The sequence below is a fragment of the Crocuta crocuta genome, unplaced genomic scaffold (assembly GCF_008692635.1).
Source record: "Crocuta crocuta isolate KB4526 unplaced genomic scaffold, BGI_CrCroc_1.0 scaffold262, whole genome shotgun sequence".
NCBI lineage: Eukaryota > Metazoa > Chordata > Mammalia > Carnivora > Hyaenidae > Crocuta > Crocuta crocuta.
In genome coordinates, this window is record NW_027528869.1 from 4,739,754 (window position 1) to 4,762,515 (window position 22,762).

At 44.9% G+C, this 22,762-nt stretch overlaps 1 protein-coding gene across 1 annotated transcript in view; it reads right to left on the reverse strand.

The window, feature by feature from the left end:
* Positions 1-22,762, reverse strand: part of FAM234B (family with sequence similarity 234 member B) — a 35,148-nt gene that overhangs the window by 6,727 nt on the left and 5,659 nt on the right. The window contains exons 2-10 of the mRNA XM_077756443.1: positions 18,348-18,746; positions 14,730-14,828; positions 10,880-11,068; positions 9,450-9,580; positions 5,255-5,402; positions 4,803-4,944; positions 3,640-3,783; positions 3,151-3,232; positions 548-703 (exon numbers count right to left, since the gene is read on the reverse strand). Coding sequence (XP_077612569.1) covers positions 548-703; positions 3,151-3,232; positions 3,640-3,783; positions 4,803-4,944; positions 5,255-5,402; positions 9,450-9,580; positions 10,880-11,068; positions 14,730-14,828; positions 18,348-18,746 — 1,490 coding nt within the window. The remainder of the gene's footprint in view (positions 1-547; positions 704-3,150; positions 3,233-3,639; positions 3,784-4,802; positions 4,945-5,254; positions 5,403-9,449; positions 9,581-10,879; positions 11,069-14,729; positions 14,829-18,347; positions 18,747-22,762) is intronic.

Here is a 22,762-nt window from a genome sequence, read left to right on the forward strand (position 1 = left end):
GGTGCCCTGCCTCACCCGCCCGTGAAGCGCTGCTGTGTAGCCCCGAAGCCGCTCCAAAGTCTGCCTCCTGGGCATGGGACCTTCTCGGCCGTACTTCCCCCAGGTGAACTCTCCACCTCGGCCTTGTCATCCTATCCAACTGCTCGCCCTCCCAGCCCCACGCTGTCTCTGCAGACTCCGTTTATTCACCTCAAAGCCCAGCCTCACCCGCCATGAGACCTCCTCTGCCCAGTCCAGACCAGTCAGTCAGTTCTCTTCGGCGGTGGCACAGACGGACCAGCTGGGACTGAGAAGGCCTGTCCTTTATCTACCTCCCGCTGTCGGCAGCCACTGCCCGGCCGACAGCAAGGCCAGGGCACGGGGGCTCAGGAGGAAGCGGGGTCCCGCCCTGCCTGCCCGAGGGCGGCTGTGTTCGCCCTATCCCCCACTCCCCCCGCCCCTGGAAGAATGGCTGCTCCACACAGCCCCCACAGGCCCAATCAGCCCAGCAGAGCAGCTGTCCCTTCACCAAGTGACCAGAGACCCCCCGCCCCCCAGGCTCACTCACAGAACTGAGGGATACAGCGGACAGCCCCTCGGCCCAGAAGAGGAAGACAGACTTCTGGTCTGAAGTAACCGCCGAGGTGGCTGGCGTTTCCTTCATGCGGCAGGGAGTGCGGTAATTCCAGGTAACGGAGCCCGAGTCCCCGTCCACCACCATCACCTGCAGAAGAGAAGCCCGTGAGCAGAGCCCGTCTTCAGGAGGGCAGCGGCCCGAGAAAACACACAGAGCAATGAAAACCCGCGCAGATCCAAACAGCACGTGTTATTAACAGGCTGAGCTGACTACATGTGAACAAACTGGGTGTTCGGAAAGCATTAAAGGCCTAGGGACCAAGCCCCAGTTTTCCGCGGCCATTGTGCCCATTTTGTAGAGTTTAAAGGACTATAGAATTCTCGAGTGGGAAGGAGACCTTAATCATCTGATCCACCTCTCATTCTCCAGCTGAGAGGGTGGAGGCTCGGGGGCAGTGAAGGACTCAGGCTGCTCAGAGTCCGTGACAGTGCTCGGACAGAGGGCGGCCTTTGGGAGGGGTCCCCCCCGCCCCCAGCTCCTTCCCCTCGCCGCTGCAGCCACCACTGCAGGGAATAATGACTAAGTGGACGCAAGTCCTGTGCGCGGTGCTAAAAGCTTTCTGGGTTTGACTCCTTGGTGTCACGTGCAGCTCAGCTCCAGGGTGGTCTCAAATTCAAAAGAGCACATCTAAACAGGAGAACACAGAAACTAAGAGGAAGCTTATTCCTCGGCCGCATCCCTCAAAGGACAATTAAGGGGCCTGAACTCATAATCCCTGACACACTTCTATCTCCTTCTCCCCCCAAATACCTCTCATACCTCAGTTTTAGAGCCTCTTCTCAGCCAAAATCCACAAGAAACTCCTCACGCGCCTCTAGTCCCTGCCCTTACGGCCCCTCTCCTCAGTGTCTGTTCTTCGATAGATGGAAGGACCTCAGCTCTGTCAACAATCACTCCCCTATTCTTCCAGCCTCTCGGTCCTGCCCGTCTATGTCTGTGCTCGGACTCTACCTCACAGAAGGTCCCGGAACCACGTGGAGAGACAGACTCCCCGAAGCCAGCAGTTCCAGATTCTCTCCAGTAGTCTGAGGAGAAGTCTTGAGACATTACACTAAAAACTTTATCCAGTCACACACACTATTTAGCTGTCATCATAACCCTATGAAGATAGGCAATACCCCCACTTCATAAAGTGATGCCGAATCTGCAGTTGGGTGAGATTACGTAATTGGCCCAAGGTCACTAATCAGTAGAGGAGCCAGGATTAAATTCTAGGTCCAAACCCTCAGCATCTCAGCTCTTAATCCAGCCGTATGTACCCTTCTCCCTTAATCCTGATGGAATGCCAATGAAAATTCCAATCTCTGCCTGAAATCCTTTTGAAACACATTCAGGCATTGTTTCCTTTCCGTACAGCACTGCTGGAAGTGCTCCCTGAAGTGAGGCTCCTATCATTGGCTCCCTCCTCCACTCACGACCAAATAACCCTAACTGCCTCCAATTCGTCCCCTAAATTCTGCAGCCCTGCTTCTCAGGGCTCTCCTTCTTCAGCTGAGCTCACTGTGATCTCCCTGGAGGAAATGCCCCTTGGTCTACCCTTATATATGAACCCAGCAAACCACTTCTCTGCTTTCATGATTTGGACATCAATCCTGCAACCAACATGAAGCACCTCTTGACTCCCTGTACTCTATCTGCCCCCCACATCCACATGGCATCGTGCAGACCTCCCTTACGGCCCTCGCCATGATGTGGTAGGGCTGTGTGCATACAGGCACCCCAATGACTACGAACTACACAAGACCGGGGCCTCGTCTTCATTACTGCCATGCCTCCACTGACGTCATCTGTGCATCTGGCACGGAACTTGGCAGATATTAGAGGGGATGATTAAGTGCTGGGTTTGCTCACAGGGAAGAGTGCATAATATATAAATACATATGTTACAGTAAAGAGAAATGAAAAGTTAGGTCAATTATAAAAAAGAAATTTTAAAAACTAATTCTCCCTGTAATCAGAATGAAAATGGTCTGTCCAATCATTATATCCTCATAATATGCAACCTCACATAAAAAGACCTATTCAGTATCCTTGGAACATGCCAGACCATTCTGTCTCCGGGCCCCTGGTGTCAGTGTTTCTAACCTGACATGCCTTCCCCACCACCCTTCCTCACATAAATGTGATTCAACTTTCCAGGTCCTGGCTCATCATCTTTCCCTCCTTTGTTAAGTCTTCTATAACAACCAAGCCACCCCAGATATCCCGCCTTCTCTGAAATCGGGAAGATATGTACTAAAGTACTAAATTTATTTATGCTTGCCTTTCCCCACCAAGAGACTTTAGAAGGTTCCTATTGCCTAACTGTGAGTTAAGAATCCAGAAGTGGGAACTCACGTACAGGAAGGAAGTTAGCTAGAAAGGCTTCCAATGCTATAGATTTTAGCACCGAATTCTGAGTTTTCAATCTATCCATCAGCCAGTCTTGGAGCTCTCTGAAGGAAGGGACCGGAATTTAGGTTCTTTTTACATATGCTAGACACAACATATATACTTTATGTATGTTTCAATTGATTTGAGTCCCAAAGTTTTACCTTTTTCATCCCAACTCCATCCTGTATCTGTAGAAAGAAATCTAATGTCTGATCGTCGGTGAAATACCCGGGAGTAGGCTGGCTGTAAATGAGAACAAAATAATCAGTGGTGACTAAGAAGAAGAGGAGGGGTGCCTGGGTGGCTCAGCTGGTTAAGCGACCAACTTTAGCTTGGGCCATGATCTCGCGGTTCGTGAGCTCAAGCCCCACGTCGGGCTCTGTGCTGACAGCTCAGAGCCTGCAGTCTACTTCAGATTCTGTGTCTCCCTCTCTCTCTCCCTCTCCCCAACTTGTGCTCTGTCTCTCTCTCTCTCTCTAAAAAATAAATAAACATTGAAAATAATTTTTTTCAAATAAGAAGAAGAGGAAAACAAGGAATTCTTTCTCTTCTCTCACACTGCCCCAGATATCAAGCTATCATTCTGAGGAATTTTGACACATGGGAAAGCGGATCAAAACGGCAAACACTCGGAGGAACACACTGCAAACCTGTGCAGGCCTTGCAGGCTCAGTGTCCAGGAAGGTGTCAGATTTTGCCCGCGCAGCAGAATAAGGCCTTGTCTGGCTGTAATCAGGAGGTTGCTGCAGTTGGAATCAGGTGCCTTCACCATCTGGAGTAGCTCGACACCATCACTGAATTAGACAAGACCCCCACAGTTAGCCTCCAGCTGGGATGAGATTCCCGACCCACCAGTTTGGGCTTTTGGTCTTGGTGTACATGTTTGTCCGTGCTCTTGTATTCATCCCCTGCCGTTATCTTATCAGGCGGGGCTCGGTCACTCTGGTGAATCTCAGTTTAGAAACCAAACATCCCCAAAGAACTCATGCAAGTAAAAAAGGAGCTCCCAGGAGAAGTGCTGCAGAGCTGTATCTCTCATGTTAGATGCTTGGGAAAGGTAAGAGAGCGAAGGATAACGGCAAGGAGGGCGGATGGAAACGTGGACAGGAGGCCTGAAAACGTCACTAAGCTTGGACAGCAACTCATTCGTCGCTGCATCAGATTATTTCTTTGTCTGGACAACTGGGACCATTCTATTTAACAACTGCCAAATTGACTGAAACAATGTGATACTGCCTGAGAAAGTGCTAGAAAATGATTTGTAACTTCCGATAGAAAAGAATGAAGCCAATTGCTACGCAGGCCTCAGGTTAAATGAGTAAAATCCACTGCATGTGGCAAATGACATGCTTTTGATTAAGAAATAAACCAGAATAAAAAATCAGATGTCATGGATGCTAGCCTTGCTTCTGCCAAAATGATCCTTCGACTAAGAGGAAAACACAGAAAAAGAGTAGGGCAGATGACTCAGCACAGTTTTATAAGCAGGTATTTTAAATAGCTCTGTCTCCTGACCTGAAGGGTTCCCCAGTCTCACCTGGTCCCGCTCTGGGAGCGCTAAACAAATAGCCTTCCTTGCAACCTATGTGCAGAGTGGTCACAAATCATGATCACCAACACGCAGCTATCGACACATTATGTTACCAAGAAAAGGAAGTTTCTAACTCACTAGATCGGAAGATGGCATATTAAGGCCCGCACGGTTTTCCCCCCAAACCTCAGCCTGCTCATTCACCAGCCCAAACAAGCTTGGGGACTCCGTCACACACGCGCTCTCAGATCTCACTGTGACAAGCTCAGACATCTGCCCTACCTGTAAATGTCAATGAGCTCAGACAGGTTGATGGATCTTCGCTTCTCCCATTCTGGCTCTTCTATCTGCAGAGAAGGTGGTAAGCTGTCTCGATTTTGGGCCTGAACAAAAATGTCCCGCAGGGCGACAGCTTGGATATTTCCTAGCACCACAGGAAGAACCAACACTGAGAAGTTGAATTTACTAGAACTCTCCCAGGGTGAGAATCTGAGCGAGAGACACGGAACCTAATCAGACGGGTCTAATATAGCCCACCCAGACGAATCCAACATGGAGTGACTGGACAAGCGATTAAGCGGATGCTGCACGGCGTCTTTGGAGAAGGCAGCCGAGAAAGCAGCATTAATAACCAGCCACGTCGTCTCAAAAGGGAGGCCCAACACACACACACACACACACACACACACGCGCGTTCGATGGGGAACAGCGGCAAAATTAGCCTTGCTTCTTACCAAAGCCAAACAGGATATAGACGGCCCCATTTGTGGTGACGTAAACCTGAGGACCAATCAGATTCCCCACGCCCACGATGTTGTACTTCACAGGTCGGCCCAACGGACTCCCTGTCCGGCCAGACACCAGCAGAAAGCACAGATCCGGCTGAAGAAGCGGAAAAAGGGAGTCAATCGATGCCATATCGTGTCCTAATCAGGAAGTTTCTACAGAAGTCACTGTACTCTGATTAGCTAAGGGTTCAGAAATACTCCCCAAAGTTGCACAGCACAAAGCCAAACCTGCTTCCCCTTTTTCCCCCTTGGAAGCAAGACGGAGAGGCCAACGGCCCATCCTTTGTTAGATAATGTGCAAAAAGCACCTTCATAGTAGTTCAGGCAATTTCTCTGCAGCATGGTTGTCACTGATGAGCAGTCTTCTGAGGCACAGAATTCTAGCTGAGAGCTAACTAGAGGACGGCGGACTCCCGGGTCTCTATTCTCACACCCAGAAAGTCCCAGTAATATTTGGTCCCAACTAAAATCAACACAGGCAGTCTCTTCCACCATAACAGTACATGTCTAGCCTGGCCACTATCAACCCTCAAGCAGAGGTCAGCAAACCTGTCCTGTGAAGAGTCAAAAGGTGGATATTTTAGGTTTTGCAACTCAGATGATTTCTGTAGCACCTAGTCAACCACTATAGTGTGAGAGCAGCCTTGGATAATAATAAATGAAGAGGCGTGATGGTGCTCTGATAAAACTTTATAAAAACAAGCAGTGGGCCAAATCTGGCCTGCAGGTCACAGTTTGCCAACCTTGCCCTAAAGGGTTTTCTTTAGGACTAGAGTCACCAGTCACTACAATATGAGGACTGTACTGATATCCTGGCTTCAGCAAAGCTTTTGATGAAGTTTAGCATCATGAATTCTTCTGGACAAGATAAAAAGGTACGGTTTTCAGTAAAAAGGAAGGCTTTTGGGGGCACCTGGGTGGCTTAGTCGGTTAAGCGTCCGACTTTCGCTTAGGGCATGATCTCGCGGTTCGTGGGTTCGGGCCCCGCGTCAGGCTCTGTGCTGACTGCCAGCTCAGAGCCTGGAGCCTGTTTCAGTCTGTGACTCCCTCTCTCTCTGACCCTCCCCTACTCATGCTGTCTCTCTCCTAGAAATAAATAAAACATTTAAAAAAAAAAAAAAAAAAAGGAAGGCTTTTGGGGGCACCTGGGTGGCTTAGTCGGTTAACCGTCCGACTTTCGCTTAGGGCATGATCTCGCGGTTCGTGGGTTCGGGCCCCGCGTCAGGCTCTGTGCTGACTGCCAGCTCAGAGCCTGGAGCCTGTTTCAGTCTGTGACTCCCTCTCTCTCTGACCCTCCCCTACTCATGCTGTCTCTCTCCTAGAAATAAATAAAACATTTAAAAAAAAAAAAAAAAAAAAAGGAAGGCTTTTGGTGGGATGTCATAGCACTCTGCCATTATCCCATTCCTACTAATCATTCTCATCAAAGACTTGAATGAACAGCTTATCTAAGGCTCATCACAGAGCTGAAAGGGATAGCTAATAGCTATATGACAAACTCAAAATTTAAACAAGTCTTAGGTTTGGAAGATTGGTCAAAATCTGAAAGAAGAAATGGGGCCACTAATTAGCTGATTAATTAAAAAGTGTGGGTGTTTTAACTGATTATAAACAAAAACCATATCTTAGAAAGGCTATCACAATCTGCAACTGCATCAATGAAACGGAAAGCCTATATCTAAAGAAGTAACAATTTCCTTATGCAGGTAGAACTGGTTATATCACAAATAGCATACTGTTTTCAGCTATGGGTACCACATTTTAAAAGAGATATGGATAAAATGGGGTGCAGAGGGAAAGAAAGCAAGAAAGAGAGGGGGTCTAGACTTCATGTTGCACAGAGGACAGTATAAGAAATGGGGGTATTTAGCCTTGAGAGTAGCAGGCTTAGCGGGACTAATGGGCTTTCATGTAGAAAGAGGATTAGATTCATTCAGACTGGCTCTATGGGGCTGAGGCTATAACAGTGAGTGGAAGCTCTGAGAAAACAGAATTCTCACCAAGATGACAGAATTTTCCAGACCTGACCAAAAATGAAATGAACTTCCTTACAAACCAGCGATATTCCCATTAGCTTGAGTACTCAAGGAGAGTATTGATGCCAATGTGTCTGGAATACCATTTCAGATTATAGCACAGTGGGAGAGGATTAACCACATGGCTTTAAAGGTCCCTTCCCACCTAGAAGACCCAAACTGTTCTAGACCAGATCAGTTCCTCTAACCCCAAACCTGGTCCCTCTGTGCCAAGTCTGCCTCACTCTAAGCCCAGATCTAAGAATGGGATCACTCGAAGTCATAGACCTTATACATTCCATTCCTCAAGAAGAGAGAGCCTTCCAAACTGTAGCTTAGAGTAAATCAGAGCTTAAGGTCCCTAGGTTCTTTGTTGCTGGCATCATGGTCAAGACAAGTCAGTAGAAAGATGAGGCTATTGCTCTAAACCCATCACTTCACTAAGATTTTTCTAGGACCATCTATCAACTTTTCAGGCAGAATGGAGACTATTCGTATCTCTCCACTATACGTAAATAACTAAATTCTGTGACACACTTGGGTGATACACTTTTTTTGCTGTTTAGTTATGACAAGGAAAAAAAAAAAAACACAGAGTAGGAGTAGACAAGAAGCTAAGTCCTCACTATGGAGGGTCCTTAAAAGCCAGAACCCCTAGCCTGTCAACCACCACTGGCTAATAAGAAGCCAAATGGGGTATTAAGGACGAGATTTTTTAACTTATCCAGGATATAGCAATATTTTCAATTTCTTGCTATGCCTCTGCTAACCATACTTCCATTGAAAAGAAACTCCCCATACTTTCCACTTTGGCGCCTTCAGATAAGCACTCCCTGATGGGCACAGTCTTCAAAATTCTCCCTAGACCCTGGTCTCTTTATTCACAATGACTGTAATAAAAAGATTATGTAAACAATAGCTGAGTTCTTCGTTCAATCTACTTTGAGACCAACTGGCTCACGGAAGAAAGGCTAACAGAAAGTACCCTAAAAAAAACTAGCCTTCAGAAATTGACCTAACATCTTTGTTCTTATCTTACAAAGTATCACCAGGGGTCCTAGAGCGGTGCTCCTCAAAACTTGTGATTGGTGAAGCACTTTGTTAGTCTCTGGTGCTCCTGGCAGAAAACCATAAAACACTGATAGAGTCCATTCTATTCTAAATAATTTTACTTGCAGATTTTATAATATGCTCCACGTATATGCATTACAAAAATCACAACAGCAAACACAAGGCCTATTAAAAATTAAAATAAGCGTTCAAATAAAGCAAAATTATCTACATCCACAGTTTTCCACAAATATTAATCTGTCAATTGTTTGTAGCAAACTCACATAGGAAGTCTGAGAAAAAGTCTTAGAGGAACTTTGACGCAAGCTTGAAGAAAAGCTTTAGGAGTAAAACTTAAAGTTGAGATAAATCTGCTCACTAATGCATTCTTTCCTGTGAATCAGGAGGGAAAACTACTATTATTTTTCTGTGCACAGAATAACTAGCTCCAGTACCCTCAGCTCCAGTACAGCATAACTGAGGAGCATCATTTAAGGACTAGCGTACTAGACTCAAAGACTGTATTATCATAGCCTGTGTTACAACTACCCTTTCTTAGGTCATTGTTGTCATTACTTATTCAATTCACAACATTCTTGATGTATATGAACCATCAGTCTATCTTATGCTTTATGTAAAATAAAAATTAAGTATATATAACTAATAATACATACACATGGTCCAAAATAGGCACTACATTAGGCACTTCCAATACGTTAGCTCCAACTTTCACAACAAATCCTGTGAGTACACAGAACGTTCCCACGGCCAAGACCCAGCTGGATCCCACGGCTTGCCCAAGGCCACAAAGCTACCGCAGAGCAGGGACTGAAACACAGACCTAACTGGCTCCAGAGCTCCACCACGTCATAGTCAATGGCAACATAATGAGGCTGCTGGGAAAATGAGTTCATGATGGTAATCTATTCATTCAGTCTCACAAAGAGAATTTACTTAAACCCAAGCCCTCCTAAAAAGGTTTTGAGCAGCATTTATGATAAAATAACAAGGCTAGGAGCTGACTACAGTTGGAGCATTTCCTATGAGAAATACAGACCATTTAATACAGGGCATACCTGCAATTCCCCAATAGCCAGGACCACAAGATCTCTAACGCCATCTTCATCCAAGTCCGGCAGCACCACCCCTGGGGCAGCCAGGGTACCGTTGGATAAGTAGTTTGGGCTTAAAGTCCAAATGGCTTTCCCTAGAGGAGGACAAGTAGGCCGATCACAATTACAGCTTTGGGACTCTGGGAAAGGCAGGTGCCACGCTCCCGGATCAGAAAAGAGAAACCGAATGGGCAAACGACAGACAGCAGCTCTTCCTCACTTTTTTAGCTTTCATCTTACTGGGGACGAAGGGAGCAGGGAGTGTAAGCTGAAATCCTCAAGTGTCTGACTCAAAAACCTGTATGATAACTTCATGCTTGGATTTTTTACATAAAATGGAAGTGCTGAAGTCTCTCCAAGAGAGAGGAGCCCACTTGTCTGGGGCAGAGGAGCTGAGCTGCAGGAGAATATTACAACGATAAGGAGACATCCGGGGGCAGCCAACCAGACATGTCTCCCTCCTGCTACCAAGTGTTCATATGAGCAGGGAAACTGTAGGAGGCTTTCAAAATGACTTCCGTTCTGGGGCTAACTCACACTTAAATTTTTTCACTCAAAATTACCCGCTACCCAACTCCAACCTCTAAAACTGGGAAGGTTGCAGGGGCGCCTGGGTGGCTCAGTCGGTTAAGTGTCCGACTTCGGCTCAGGTCATGATCTCATGGTTGGTGGGTTCAACCTCTGCGTCAGGCTCCGTGCTGACAGCCAGCTCAGAGCCTGAGGCCTGTTTCAGATTCTGTGTCTCCCTCTCTCTCTGCCCTTCCCTCGCTCATGCTCTGTCTCTGTCTCAAAAACAAACAAACATTAAAAAAAATTTTTTTTTAATAAATAAATAAATGAAACTGGGAAGGTTGCAATACATTCACTCAGCTTCGCCCGGGTCCAAGGTGTTAATAAGCAGTGCGCTTATGATGGTGTCGGGGGCCTTCATTATACTTGATTCCTTTTCATTCCTTGTGACATGGATATCTGAGTGTAATAAGTCAAAAGACCAAATCGACATGCGTCAACAAAGCTTAGTTTCTTCCCTGACCTTTTTTGACGTGGTTAATGGCCAAGTTTACGCAGGGACCCTGTATATATCAGATTTGAGAGACAGAGCTCGGCTGTCTTCTGTACAGAGCAGGAAGACTGCTCAGAAACCGAAAGCCTCAGGGTAGTTTCTGTTTGGGTAACTCAGTTAAGCCCCAACCTAACACCAAACAGGTTTAACCGTGGATCTGTTACTCAATCTCTTCAAACCCTTTCTCTATTTACCTTAATACTCACTTTCCCAAGTAGTTACAATCAGATTTTCCATCGTGCGACAGCGGCAAGGCCCCTTCCATACAGGCTGTTCTGATCAGAGACTGTGACTCACTGGAACAGAGACTTCTGTGGATAATGGTCTTTACCTGATGTCGCATTGAATGCGCTGAACATCTTATGTGTCCCTGTCACAAGGCAGATGGTCTCAGCCACGCGTCCCGGCATCAGGTCCAAGCAGGTAATGTCTCGGGCCTCCTCGGGGAGGGGACTCGACCACAGTGTGCTGCCATTCATCCCCGAAAGGCACACAAGGACAGCGGCTGGCCCTGAGACGCCTAAAAGCACTCAAGAGACACAAGGAAAGAAAGGAGGTAGAGAAGATAAACAGTACAGGTGAGCAAGAGGCCAGAAAGCCACAAACAAACGGGGCTAAGGCAGCACCTCGCACCTGTGCATTCCGCTCCCTCCCATATTTCTGGCTCCAAGAACAGAGTTCCTCTCCTATCTGCTCAACACGCCTCTCACGTGAGACAAGAGGCTGTAGGGCCTCCTCCAGGCCACGCTGTGTGCATCCCACACCCTTCCCAACACGCTTGTTTACATGTCTGTCACCCACCTTGCCCCCCCCCAAACAACGATACTCGTAAGGATAAAGTCTGTCACGTTAATTTCTATATCCTCAGTGCCTCGCAAAGCGCCTAGCACACAGAGCAACCAATTGTTTGCTAAATAAAAGACAGGAGCAAAATCCAGAATATGGGAGATCATTGTTGAGAACAAAAGCAATCAAGAGGGAAAGGCATGCTCAGAAAAGTCAGACTGATCTAGAACATGTACAGAGCAAGAGGCAAAGAAATACCTGAGTTCTGAGACGCCTGGGTGGCTCAGTCAGTAAGGCCTCTGACTCGTGATTTCAGCTCATGTAATGATCTCACGGTTTGTGAAATCGAGCCCCATGTCAGGCTCTATGCTGACAGTGTGGAGCCTGCTTGGGATTCTCTCTCTCCCTCTCTCTCTGCCCCTCCCCTGCTTACTCTCTCTCTAAACACAAATAAATAAACTTGAAAAAAAAAATAAAGAAATACCTGAGTTCTCATCATCACTAGCAAGTGCTCCCTGAGAGCAGAAAAAATAAAACATTTTAAAAATAAACCTGAAGATTATACTTAGCAATGATCAGTAGGTCTTCCTGGTCTAGAGTCCCATGGAATCAGCTGATATGGCCCCAGCAGGACAGAATACTTGGGAAAACTTAATGCGTAGGTCTGAGGACAGCTGGTAAGGGATTAGAGGAGCTCTGGGGCACCTGGGTGGCTCAGTCGGTTAAGCGTCCGACTTCAGCTCAGGTCATGAACTCACAGTTCATGGGTTGGAGCCCCACGTCGGGCTCTGTGATGACAGCTCAGAGCCTGGAGCCTGCTTTGGATTCTGTGTCCGCCTCTCTCTCTGACCCTCCTCTGCTCATGCTGTCTCTCTCTCCCTCTCAGAAATAAATAAAACATTAAAAGAAAAAATTTCAAGAAAGGGATTAGAGTAGCTCATCTGTTTAGTAAATAATCCTTTATGTCACTTAATTAACAATCAGAATAACAACTTTCTCTCTTGCCAGTTTTACATTTCACTTTCAGATAGGGATGCTGACTCATCTCAACAGTTTCCACTTCCAGCAACAACCAATATGGACAAAGCAATTAGGTTTTAGAGCTTCACTGTACCTATTTCTCAGCACTGCTAATTAAATATACAACCAAAAAAACAAGCGACAAGCTGTGGCTCACTGTTTCAGACTTTGTTGCCAGCAGCATTGATACACATGACAAATTGCGGTAACATATGTTAGCTTCCGGACTTCCCAGGGCTGCTGTGATTAATGTACTGTGCTGTCCTTCCTCTTTAAGGACCCTACTGGGACTCCAGATCAATTCTCTGAGTCACCTTCTTCCAGGTGGTAATAGGTTATCCCTTCCCCACTAGACTGCGGTTCCTTGAGGTTGAGACCACACTCCTCTTGTTCAGCTCAATGACCAGCAAAGCTCTATATGAGGTGCAAAGCAGGTATTCAATACATAGTTGTTGAATAAATGGAGTCACAAATGAATAAAGAAATAACTACCACAATCCTTCTTGTGCTCAGTGGCACAGATCCTTGAACCCACTGGCTGGGGTTATGGGCACAGCAGTTTGACATAAGGGTCAAGGACGTGAACTCCTGAGACAGTCTCGCAGCTATACTGTTTGGATCCCAGCTCTACCATTTACCAACTGTGGAACTTTGGCAAATTCCTTAAACTCCCTATGCCTCAGTTTCCCCATATGCAAATAGGGGATAAAAATATTAGTCTACCCCAAAGGATTATGTTGAAAGATAAATTTGTTCATAACATATGTTATACACTTACACCAGTGCATACTATACAGGAAGTACCATACGTTAGCTCCAGTGTTTTTATAATCTATAACCAAATGAGGCTAGTCTGTATTGTGTCCAAACCCATGGCCTTGCCATTAGGAGTCCTGATATAGGACAATCTGTGTAAAACAATAACTTTAAAACATCTCCAAATATAAAAGGGGATAGGGAAAATTTTTACTTCAAAGGCTAATGAGTCATAGACCATACAAGGATGTAATTAAAGTTCAATCATATAAAAGTCAATTAAAGTCAAAAGTCAACCCTCTAGGCTGAAGTTTCTCTCTGTAAACAGATTTATTCCTAAATTGCTTCTACATATTACACAAGACCCAGAAAGGTTTTCTAATAATATCAGAGAAGCGGGCAGCTTAGAATTCCCTAAAACATACCTAGATGCTTATTCCAGGTCTGGATGATTGAAAAATAGCTACTAGAGCATCCTCAGCCTCAAACCAGAGTTCCTGTATCAGTTTACAGACTGCAGTTTGAATTCACCTTAATGGAGGCTATAGGACAAACCAGAAGTACCTACACTGAAAATGCAACTTTTTTTTTTTTGCAGTTGACATATATCCGCACATTCAATTAGGTTAAGTTGTATAAGGTTTATTTATTTATTTTTTAAATATTTTTTTATTTATTTCTAGGAGAGAGAGAGACNCCGACTAAGCCACCCAGGCGCCCCAGGTTGTATAAGGTTTAATAAAGAGATTGTTTACAAAGATGTGGTCGGGGTATAGAGAAACCACAAGGGAGAGTGCAACCGCTCAGAAGTGTTACCACTCCCAGGCCCAAAGAAACAGGAGAGGAAGTAACTCCTGAAGTCCTGAAAAAGAAAGTGCTATGAGAAGACCACCTTAAGAGAAGATGTGCTCATGATCAGGTATGTAGCCAGCCTGCAGTCACCAGTCACCGTGGCAGGGAGGAAGCCAACGGAATAAATACCCTCTCCTCACTCTCTTCTTCTCCTCCAGCTTCTTGCCTGCGCTCCCTATTGGCCAAGCCCAACTGGAAGTTGGCAGACAAGGGAGCCTGTTAACATATGCCTACTGGTTGGCCTTCCAATGCAGAGAGCAGGGTGGAGACCAGAGAGAGAGGAGTAAACAGAGGGAGTAAAAAGAAAGCACCCAGACAAGACATACGTGTGTACAAATATGTTAGAACACGAACAGAAGCTTTCTGCTGGGGATGGGAAGGTAGGATTGGGTTAATATTTACTACAATCTAAGAAGCAATGGAAAATTGGCTGGAAAAAAACTCAAAACCCTAAAAATTAATGCTGTTCATTGGTGTGTAGACAAGTCCCTTCATCTCTGGAGCTCAGTTTCTTTACCAGACTGGGTGACCCACTAAAAGTTCTTCCAGCTACAACTCTCCATGGTTTCTTGAAATGAGCTCTGCTTACACACAGGAGCTTTCCGATAAGGTTTGTCACGTACAATAGATCCATGATGACTTTCTATTCACTCCAGATCCTTTTCTACAGTGCCTTCCAGACACAGCCCTGATGTCTCCTCTTAGTTCACAGCCCCTGCAATCAATGAGCTTCTCCTGTAGCAGCCTCTGTAAGACATGCCTCTTACCGACCGCACTCCCATTCCTTGAAGCGACAAAGGAGAGAAGTACATCACGCAGGCCATCTCCATTCACATCGGCCAATTCCAATGGAAACAGGTCTCCACCTGATAAACACATAAAAACAAAAAAGCCCTGAGTTAAGTCACCACAAACCAGTTCCCTCCTCCAGGTTACAAAGGGACCAGACACAGAGCACTGCCAGCACCTCCCTAAAGAACAGGCAGACTCCGGGTTCCTAGATAAGACAGAGTACACGTGGTACCACCTATTCTTCTAAGTACAGCTAAAATCCCTGGGCATTACGGACAAAACAAATGTAAAAAGACTCTGGAAGGTGGAGAGAGAGAGAGAAGATAGCTGGCCAGAGATGGCAAAACCCAAGGAATGACAAGGTGATGACTCCCCTGGGTTTTCCTTTGGCCTAGTACGTCCCAGACAAGGTGCTACAGAAGCTGGCAATCCAGAAATGCCAGCAGGTACGGATACAAAAGGGCCAAGGAAAGCTGGCTCCCCTAGCCAGAGGCCCAGGAAAGGAGCAGCATAGCAAGACAGGAAAGTTTCAGACGACAACTGCCCTACTCCAACCAAACACCATACGGATAGAACTGTGCCCCCACGCCCACCCCTGCAGCAAAGGCCAAGTGAGAGCCTGGAGTTCCACTCTGCCCAGCTGCAATAAGGTACCCTTCTCCCACCCCAACCAGGCTCACATCGGAGAAGGCAGGCAGGGAGCCAGGACCTTCACCCTGCCTGGTGCCATCCACACACAAGGGAAGCCTACAGTTCTACTCCTAACCGGCATTAAGGAGGTGGCCCGTGCTGCCCCTGCCCGGGTGGTGTCAGCAGACGCCTAGCAGGGAGCCTGGGCACCCCACCGAGCAGTGAGTGGCAGGTTGACAGTGCCACCCTGCCCTCAGGTCAGAGGACGCCTGCCAAATTTGGAGAGAACTCATGCACGGCTGGTGGAAGTGTAAACTGGCACAACCACGATGGAAAAGAATGTAACCTAAATTGAACACAGGCACACCCTAGGACCCAGCAGTATCACTCATAGGTTAATGCTCTAGAGAAGTGCTCCCTCACTGCATCAGGGAACATGTATAAGAATCTTCTTAACAGCACTGTTTATTTTTTAGAAAATAGAAACCACCTAAATGTTCGTCAACAGTAAAATGGATCAATACATCATGGGATACTCATACCAGGGGAAATCAGTGGTGACAATGAATAAGGTCCAGTTACAGCATATCAATGTTGATGAACCTCAAAAAGCATTTTATGAACATGCTACACAAAAAAAAGCAAGTCACAGAATACTGCTTAATTACTTTTATACAGAATTCATAACAGGCAAAGTTACTTTACCCTGTGGTAAAACTTTAAGGAAAAGTAAAGAAATAATGACACAAAACTCAGGGCAGCAGAATGCTCTGGCAGGGAGAGGTGGCTTTGGTGAGGAGGGACACGTGGAGATTTCAAAGGTCTTTATAATGTCCTATTTCTGAAACTTGGTGGCAGATACATCAATGATTTGTTCCAAGCCTTTACACCATATACAAATATTATGAGAGCTCACTTAGAACCAAAAAGGAAGGAAGAGGAGCGCCTGGATGGCTCAGTCAGTCGGGCATCCAACTCTTGATTTCAGCTCAGGTCACAATCCCAGGGTCATGCAATTGAGCCCTGTGTCAGGCTCTGGGCTCTGTGCTGAGTGTGGAGCCTGCTTCAGATTCTCTCTCTCTCTCTCTCTCTCTCTCTCTCTCTCTGTCCCTTGCCCCCACTGGAGCTCTCTCTAAAATTAAAAAAAAAATTAAAATAAATTAAAACTATTTAAAAAGGGAAGGAAGACTGGGAGAGATACCCTGTGTGGTGGGAACATAGCATACGTCACATCTACTCAGTCTTGCCTTGGGAGAAAGTAAAGGTGAGAACACAGAACTCACCAGAAACTAAATCAACTAGGATTAGTGAAGTGTCAGAGGTAAAATATTTCTAAATGAAGATGCTGTAGGGGTCTGGGAATACCATGGGGGAGGGAAAATTTCTCCTCTAACCTCTTAGGGTTTCTAGCTGGGACTGATAGGACATAGCGAGGTCACTGATTAAGACGACAGACTGACATGAGAAAAGGACTCAAAGTTCATTGAATGAAACTTCACATGGGCAGGGGAGCCCCCACAGGAAAATAAAGACCTGGAGAAGTGCTTACGTGTGGGTTGAACAAAGAGTGGGAGCCATGGGATGGGAACTAACGTGTTTAAAGAGACTGAAGGAAGAGAAGAGTCATTGTAAAAAGGTCTGTTTGCACAGATTTCCCTCAGCCTCGACCTCTTGTCTCTATTGATTAGAATGTTTCTTTCCTCTTGGTACTGGGAGGGCATCGTTCACATAGGAGTCTCATCTTCTGCTTCAAGGGAAGAATTCAAGGTCAAGGTCAGAGTGCCCTTCTTGTATCTGCTGCTATTTATGTGCCTTCAACTCAAAATAAACAATATTTTGTTTACTGTGACATATTTTATGGTGGTGTGTTCCGAACTCCTGCACCCCAATGCAGTTTACAAAACATAGGACTGTTCGGCACTGACAGCTCAGACGGAATTCCCATTCTTGACCCAGCCAAGCTGTCTTAAAGAAACCTGCTCCAGAAGGAGACAAAATAGCTAGAATTACTTGGGTGGCACTCACCTGACCATTAGGAGCAAGAAAGAAAACTTAACTGCAAGAAAGCAAATCCACTTTGCTTGAAATTATTTTATTTTATTTTATTTTATTTTTTTAAATTTTTAATGTTTTATTTATTTCTAAGAGAAAGAGACAGCGTGAGCAGGGGACGGTCAGAGAGAGACACACACACAGAATCTGAAACAGGCNAACCGCGAGATCATGACCTAAGCGAAAGTCGGACGCTTAACCGACTAAGCCACCCAGGCGCCCCTGAAATTATTTTAAAAGTCAAACTGGGGGGCACCTGGGTGTCTCAGTCAGTTAAGCGTCCGACTTTGGCTCAGGTCATGATCTCATGGTTCGTGGGTTCGAGCCCCGCGTCGGGCTCTGTGCTGACAGCTCAGAGCCTGGAGCCTGCTTCAGATTCTGTGTCTCCCTCTCTCTCTGACCCTCCCCTGCTCATGCTGTCTCCCTCTCTGAGAAATAAAAAAAATTTGTTTTAAAAACATTAAAAAAAAAAAGTCAAATTGGGTCAGGCTCCTACAATCAACAAATGCCTGAGGGTCCTACAAAGCCCTGGCCTCGGGTCTGGCTAAACTTCAAGCCTTACTTTTCTCTGCCAACAGCCCGTCTCGCAGCGTTGCTCACCCTGGCAGCTGACTACACTGCAAGGACCCAGCAAACCAATGCTCTGTCCTATCTGCATCTAATTAAGACCAACGCCAACAGACACACAACAGAGCAGCGACCTTCCCAAGCTTCTGGAGCTGTATCAGTCTTTTTGTTTTCTTTCCAGTTTTAACCTCCCAGCCACCTCCACACACATGGAGAAGAATGCTAAACGGCACCCATTTATTCGTGAAGACCTGGAGAGACTTTTCCGTGCCGTCAGGAGTTTTCCAGAATTCCATGTAAACTTGAAGTACTACAGAACTGGGGCTGGAAACCCTACAACTCACCTGTCTGGGGGCCCAGGTGGCGGCTCCAGGTGCTGTGCAGATCTCTGGGGGGACAGGGGATCAGGAAAGCACACACGAGCACCAGGATCATGGAGATGGCTAAAGTTAGCAGGAAGACAGATGTGCGTATGTAGGACACGATGGAAGAGGTTGCCTTCTGCTCCAGGCCCCCAAGAGGTTCCGAGGGGAAACCCTCTGCGGCGACCTCTGAAAGATGCGGCTTCGCAGCCCCCACAGCCTCGGCATCCGAGTCAGGCTCTGGCACTTCTCCCAGAGGGCTCTTCCCGTTTTTGACCCCTCCATTCTTCTGCTGCAAGTTGAGCACAAGGTCATCCTCGCTCTCGTCACTGTCGGCCTGTGTGAGGGGGTCATACTCCCCTAGATCTGGACTTTTCTTCCCTGAAACACAGAAAGACAGAGTGTCAGGAAGAACTAGGAAGGAGAAACCCTCACCAACTACATGGCAACTGTGAACACCTAAAAGAATACACAGAAAACAAAACAACTGAAGTTTACAAACTTAGATCTTGATGGCTATCCATAAAACAGATGCCAGCAAAATGGGAAAAGAATGGGGGGTGGGGGGGGGAGAAAATCAGTGTTCTAGAATTACTGCTTTTATGAGTTTAAAAAGTTGGAAAAGAAACAGAGAAAGTGGCAAATTTCATATACCTTTTTAGTTTAAAAAAACTCTTAATTTATGTGAATCTCACTAAAGAAAAAGACATGGCTCTTATATCAACCTTCCATATGCCTTATGTGCAGATTTCCTTTGATTTTTCTTAGATCTGTGATGTTCCAATCTTTCCCGGAACTAGCCTAAACTTCAGAAGAATTGTTCTCTGGGCACTGCTTCTCACAGTCGGATACTTGTGGCTTCCCCATGGTCTCCATGGAAACAGCTTGGAAAGTAGAACACGGTCACCTGAAGACATTCTGCTAAAAACTCACTTCCAAGAAACTTCCTGATGATTCTAACGCCCCATCAGTACATGTTTTCGTAAACAGTGTTTACCTTTAAAAATGCTATTCTGAGCAAGTATTTTAGAGGGGGTGGGATCAAGCAGGAATGCAGAGACAAAGGATTTTCTCACAGAGGGTTTACCCAACAAGCGCCCTATTTTTATTTAGACTCTACACTTATTGGGGTGGCTGACAGGTGAAAATTATAGGAGAGCTTAAGCAACTCTTCCTCCCAAGCCACTCTTTGACCCTCACTGGCAATGACTGAATTATTTTATGCCTTTAGTTCACGCTATAACTATGCAAAAACCAAGAAAAAAAATTCTGGTTTTGGAAATTACATGGTAGGCTGTACTAACATAAACTCCATTGTTAAATCTTTTATTAGGAAGAAATGTAAAGGGGCACAGTCAGTTGAGCATCTGACTCTTGATTTCAGCTCAGGTCATGATCCTAGGGTCGTGGGATCAAGCCCCACATCAGACCCCCGCCAGACTCCATGCTGGATCATGGAGCCTGCTAAGATCTTCTCTCTCTTTCCTTCTCCCCCTCTCCCCAACTCCTCCCTCCATCTATCAATAAATAAATAAAGCTTAAAAAGAAATATAAAAAAGAAAATACAACCCAGTTAATTAAAAAGAAAAAAGAAGAATTCTTGATGTTAATCTCTGCCTCTTATTACTGTGACCTTGGTGATGTCACTTCATATATTATGTCTCATTTACTCAAGACATAATATGAAGCAATAAAACACTATATAGAAACCAATATGGGAAGTAAAATCTTTAGTGTAAAGCTTACTGCCTGGTACACAGAAAATCAACAGATATTTGATTAAAAAATAAACATTACACAGACGTATTTAATAACATTAAATATTTTACAAAAAAAGCATGGAAGTTACTGAGCGAACTGGCATTCTATTAGCTACAAACTTCTATGTATTTTCACTTTCAAAGCTGTTCATTTTATCAACAAATATTGGATTTGACTTGTAAACGCACAAATTGTAAGAAAATAGACCAATTATTAGGAATTTAATTCAAAATAGTACTTCCAAATTATGCCATAAAGTCAATAAAGGTTTAAGCTAATCTTCTACAATTTATGTATCTCCTCTGCGAACCAAGTTATTTTATTAATTAGGGTACACCATTCCCGAACTGTTCCATAGAATTTTAGTTATAATAACTTGCAAAAAGAACCATAGGCTGTTGTAATAATATTAACTCGAAAACTTAAAAAAATTTTTTTTAACTAAAAGGATATACCTGATGGGATTAAAAATGTGATATATATGTTCAATGGGTTATTATCCATCCTTAAAAAGTAAAGAAACTCTAACATATGCTATAATACAGATGAACCTTGAAGACATTATGCTAAGTGAAATAAACCAATCTCAAAGAGATGCTGTATGATTCTTATATGAGGTATTTATCTACATTAATCAAATTCATAGAAACAAATTAGAATGTAGTTTCCAGGGCTTGGGAGTATGGATAAATGGGGAGTTGTTACTATTTAATGGGTACAGGTTTCCTTCACTATCCAAAAGTAGAGTGCTCCTGTCAAACTCCTCTAAGCTATAATAGCATAAAACAAAAAAGCAATTACCATTAATTTACATGGAAAACATTTTTTTTTTTTTTACAAATAGTTTATTATCAAGTTGGTTTTATGGAAAACATTTTTGAGCTTTCCCAGACCCAAGCAGTAACCTCTCCTAGGCTTCTCTGATATCTCAGGACACATCTTGCTAATGGAGGCACAAAATAAATCGAGATAGAGCACAGACACTCAGAGTTCAGAGCCCTGGCGGCTTGGGGCCAGACGCCGAGTGTGGGTCCCAGGCACGGCGCGTGGCACGGCCCCTCTCACAGCTGGGGTAAGCTCTGCCTCTCTAAGGACTTGCTGCAAAACAAGCGCTGAATACTATTTCCACTTTTTGCCTTTTTTCAGAGAAGAGAAAATCCTCTTCAGATTTCTGTAGGTTAGTGAAAACAGGCACTGACGTAGGTCTTTCATAAAAGCAAAGTGACATAAGGCAAACCATCAAACAGTGGAGGATGCCTTAGAGAGTTTCAGCTTTGCAGGAGGAAGTTCTAGACACTGGCTGCACAACAAGGTGAATATACATAATACACTTAAAATCGGTTACATTTTAAAATGGCACATATCAAAATGCTTAAGATGGTAACTTTTACGTGTGTTTTACCACAATTTTAAATTTTTTAAATTAAAAATTAAAAAGAATATATCGGACAAAGAAGAAAACATATGTGGCAGCCCCAATCTCAGGGGAGGAGGAGACTTTGAAGGTCACATAATCAAACACCCACCGCACACCTAAACATAAGCAGTATGAGGGAAACCCACTGCCCTCCGATCCAGAAAGCAGTTCCGCACACTGATTCAAGAATCTATTTCTGGGCATTTGCCAATTATCTGCCCTAGTTCTAATTTCCGGGACCCCTTTTCCACATGCAAGTCCTTCAAGACTTGAAGATACCAATCATAAGAAAAGTATGATATGGTATTTAAGAGTTTCAGTCTTTACAAGCAGGCAGACAGAGTCAAATCTTGGCTCTATCTCTTATTAATCATGTGACCTCAATTAAATTTCTTAGCTTTAGTAAGCCTTATTCTTCCCATTTCTGAAATGGGTAAATATTTTTCCTTACCTCATATAACTATTTTTGAGGATTAAATAAGGTACCACAGGCATGCTCCTTAGTGGCTGGCTTAGAGTTGCACTCAACAAATCTCAGCTTCTATTATTATTGTCGGCATATTTATCCCAACTGCTCAATCTTGTCTTCTCCGGGTTAAACGGCTCCACTTCTTTCAACTCATTACTTGAAGAAGCACTGTTTCACGTGTCATCGCATGCTGGTCACTCTGCTCTGGACACAGTGTGATATGTCAGTGCTTCTTAAAGCATGGTTCTCGGAACTGGATACAATCCCCTGGGTGCAGTCTGGTCAGGCCAGGGGAGGGCAGGGCCGCATCCTCCCTAGTCCACAGAGTACACTACAGTCCGATTACTGTGACCTAAGATCTTGCCAGCTTTCTTGGCAGCCACATCACGCAACTGATTCAGCTCAAACTCCCGAGTATTTTCTATATACACTCAAGCCACCTTATATAATGGTACAATTGGATTTTTAACAGCAAGTGAAAAACTTAGCATTGATACTTACTAAATTCAACCTTGCTACTCAGTTGCCACCTTGTGACAAATATACCAGTCTAAGACAGTCAAAGTAAAACCGTTTCTAAAATACTGGCTAACGAAACAGTTTAAAAGAAATGCATTTTTATGATATCACACACTGTCACAGGCAGGAAGAGAACTTGGCCCCATATGCTACAGAAACTAGTAAAATCTTTACTAAACCTCTAAAAATAATTTGCAAGCATCCTTTGGAAAACAGCTGCTGTTGAATTGG